This window comes from Lipotes vexillifer, unplaced genomic scaffold (assembly GCF_000442215.2).
Source record: "Lipotes vexillifer unplaced genomic scaffold, Lipotes_vexillifer_v1.1 scaffold90, whole genome shotgun sequence".
NCBI classification, from domain to species: Eukaryota; Metazoa; Chordata; class Mammalia; order Artiodactyla; family Lipotidae; genus Lipotes; species Lipotes vexillifer.
This window is the reverse complement of record NW_006782310.1, coordinates 5502839-5503578: the sequence shown is the minus strand read 5'-3', so window position 1 is coordinate 5503578 and position 740 is coordinate 5502839. Positions and strand designations below refer to the sequence as shown.

At 42.6% G+C, this 740-nt stretch overlaps 1 protein-coding gene across 1 annotated transcript in view; it reads right to left on the bottom strand.

Annotated features, from left to right (window-relative positions):
* Nucleotides 1-740, bottom strand: part of FHOD3 (formin homology 2 domain containing 3) — a 517118-nt gene that overhangs the window by 30614 nt on the left and 485764 nt on the right. Inside the window, 1 exon segment of the mRNA XM_007455216.1 lies at nt 674-740. This exon segment is cut by the window's right edge and continues 8 nt beyond it. Coding sequence (XP_007455278.1) covers nt 674-740 — 67 coding nt within the window.

The window sequence follows — 740 nt, the reverse complement described above, 5'->3', positions numbered from 1 at the left end:
CAAAGGGGCTATTGGGCACCCCTGCTGAATGAATTCACTGTCCTCTGAGTTCTCCTTCCACCCTGATACCCTCGAACTCAAGGGACTGCCAAGAGCCCATCAGATTATGTCTTTGAGCAACCACATCAATTATTTCTCCATTCAGATGCCTAGAACGGGTGGTCCATGTGTCAGCTGATTGGTTACATAGTATCATTGTGATTATTAAAATCCTGAATCAATTCCCAAATCAGTACATTTGTCTTCCTATTATAAGTGCCGTTACCTTTTGTATTTTATTTTTTATTTTTTGCTGTACACGGGCCTCTTGTATTTTTTCTTCTCCTTTTCCATTCTATCCACATTGCAAAGGTTGAAAATGGAATCAAGCATTTAAAGTCATCAGCATCATACAACACACCAAGTTAATTAATTGTGTGGTGGGTTAAAGTTCCTCCACCAGCCACGCATCCTTAATTTATATCTTAGTTCTATGTTTTTGTTTTCTTTTTTTGGCCGTGCTGCGCGGCATGCAGGACCTTAGTTCCCTGACCAGGGATTGAACCTGTGCACCCTGCAGTGGAAGCGTGGAGTCTTAACCACTGGACCACCAGGGAAGCCCCTGTAGAGAGGCTTATGGTTGATCGGACTTTCAGAAAACATGAAATAAAGAAACTGGTTTCATGAAACTTACATCAGTGATCATCTTCCCTCGGGTCTTATTTCTCTCTCTGTGGTTGGCCCGTTTCTGTTTCTGCTGC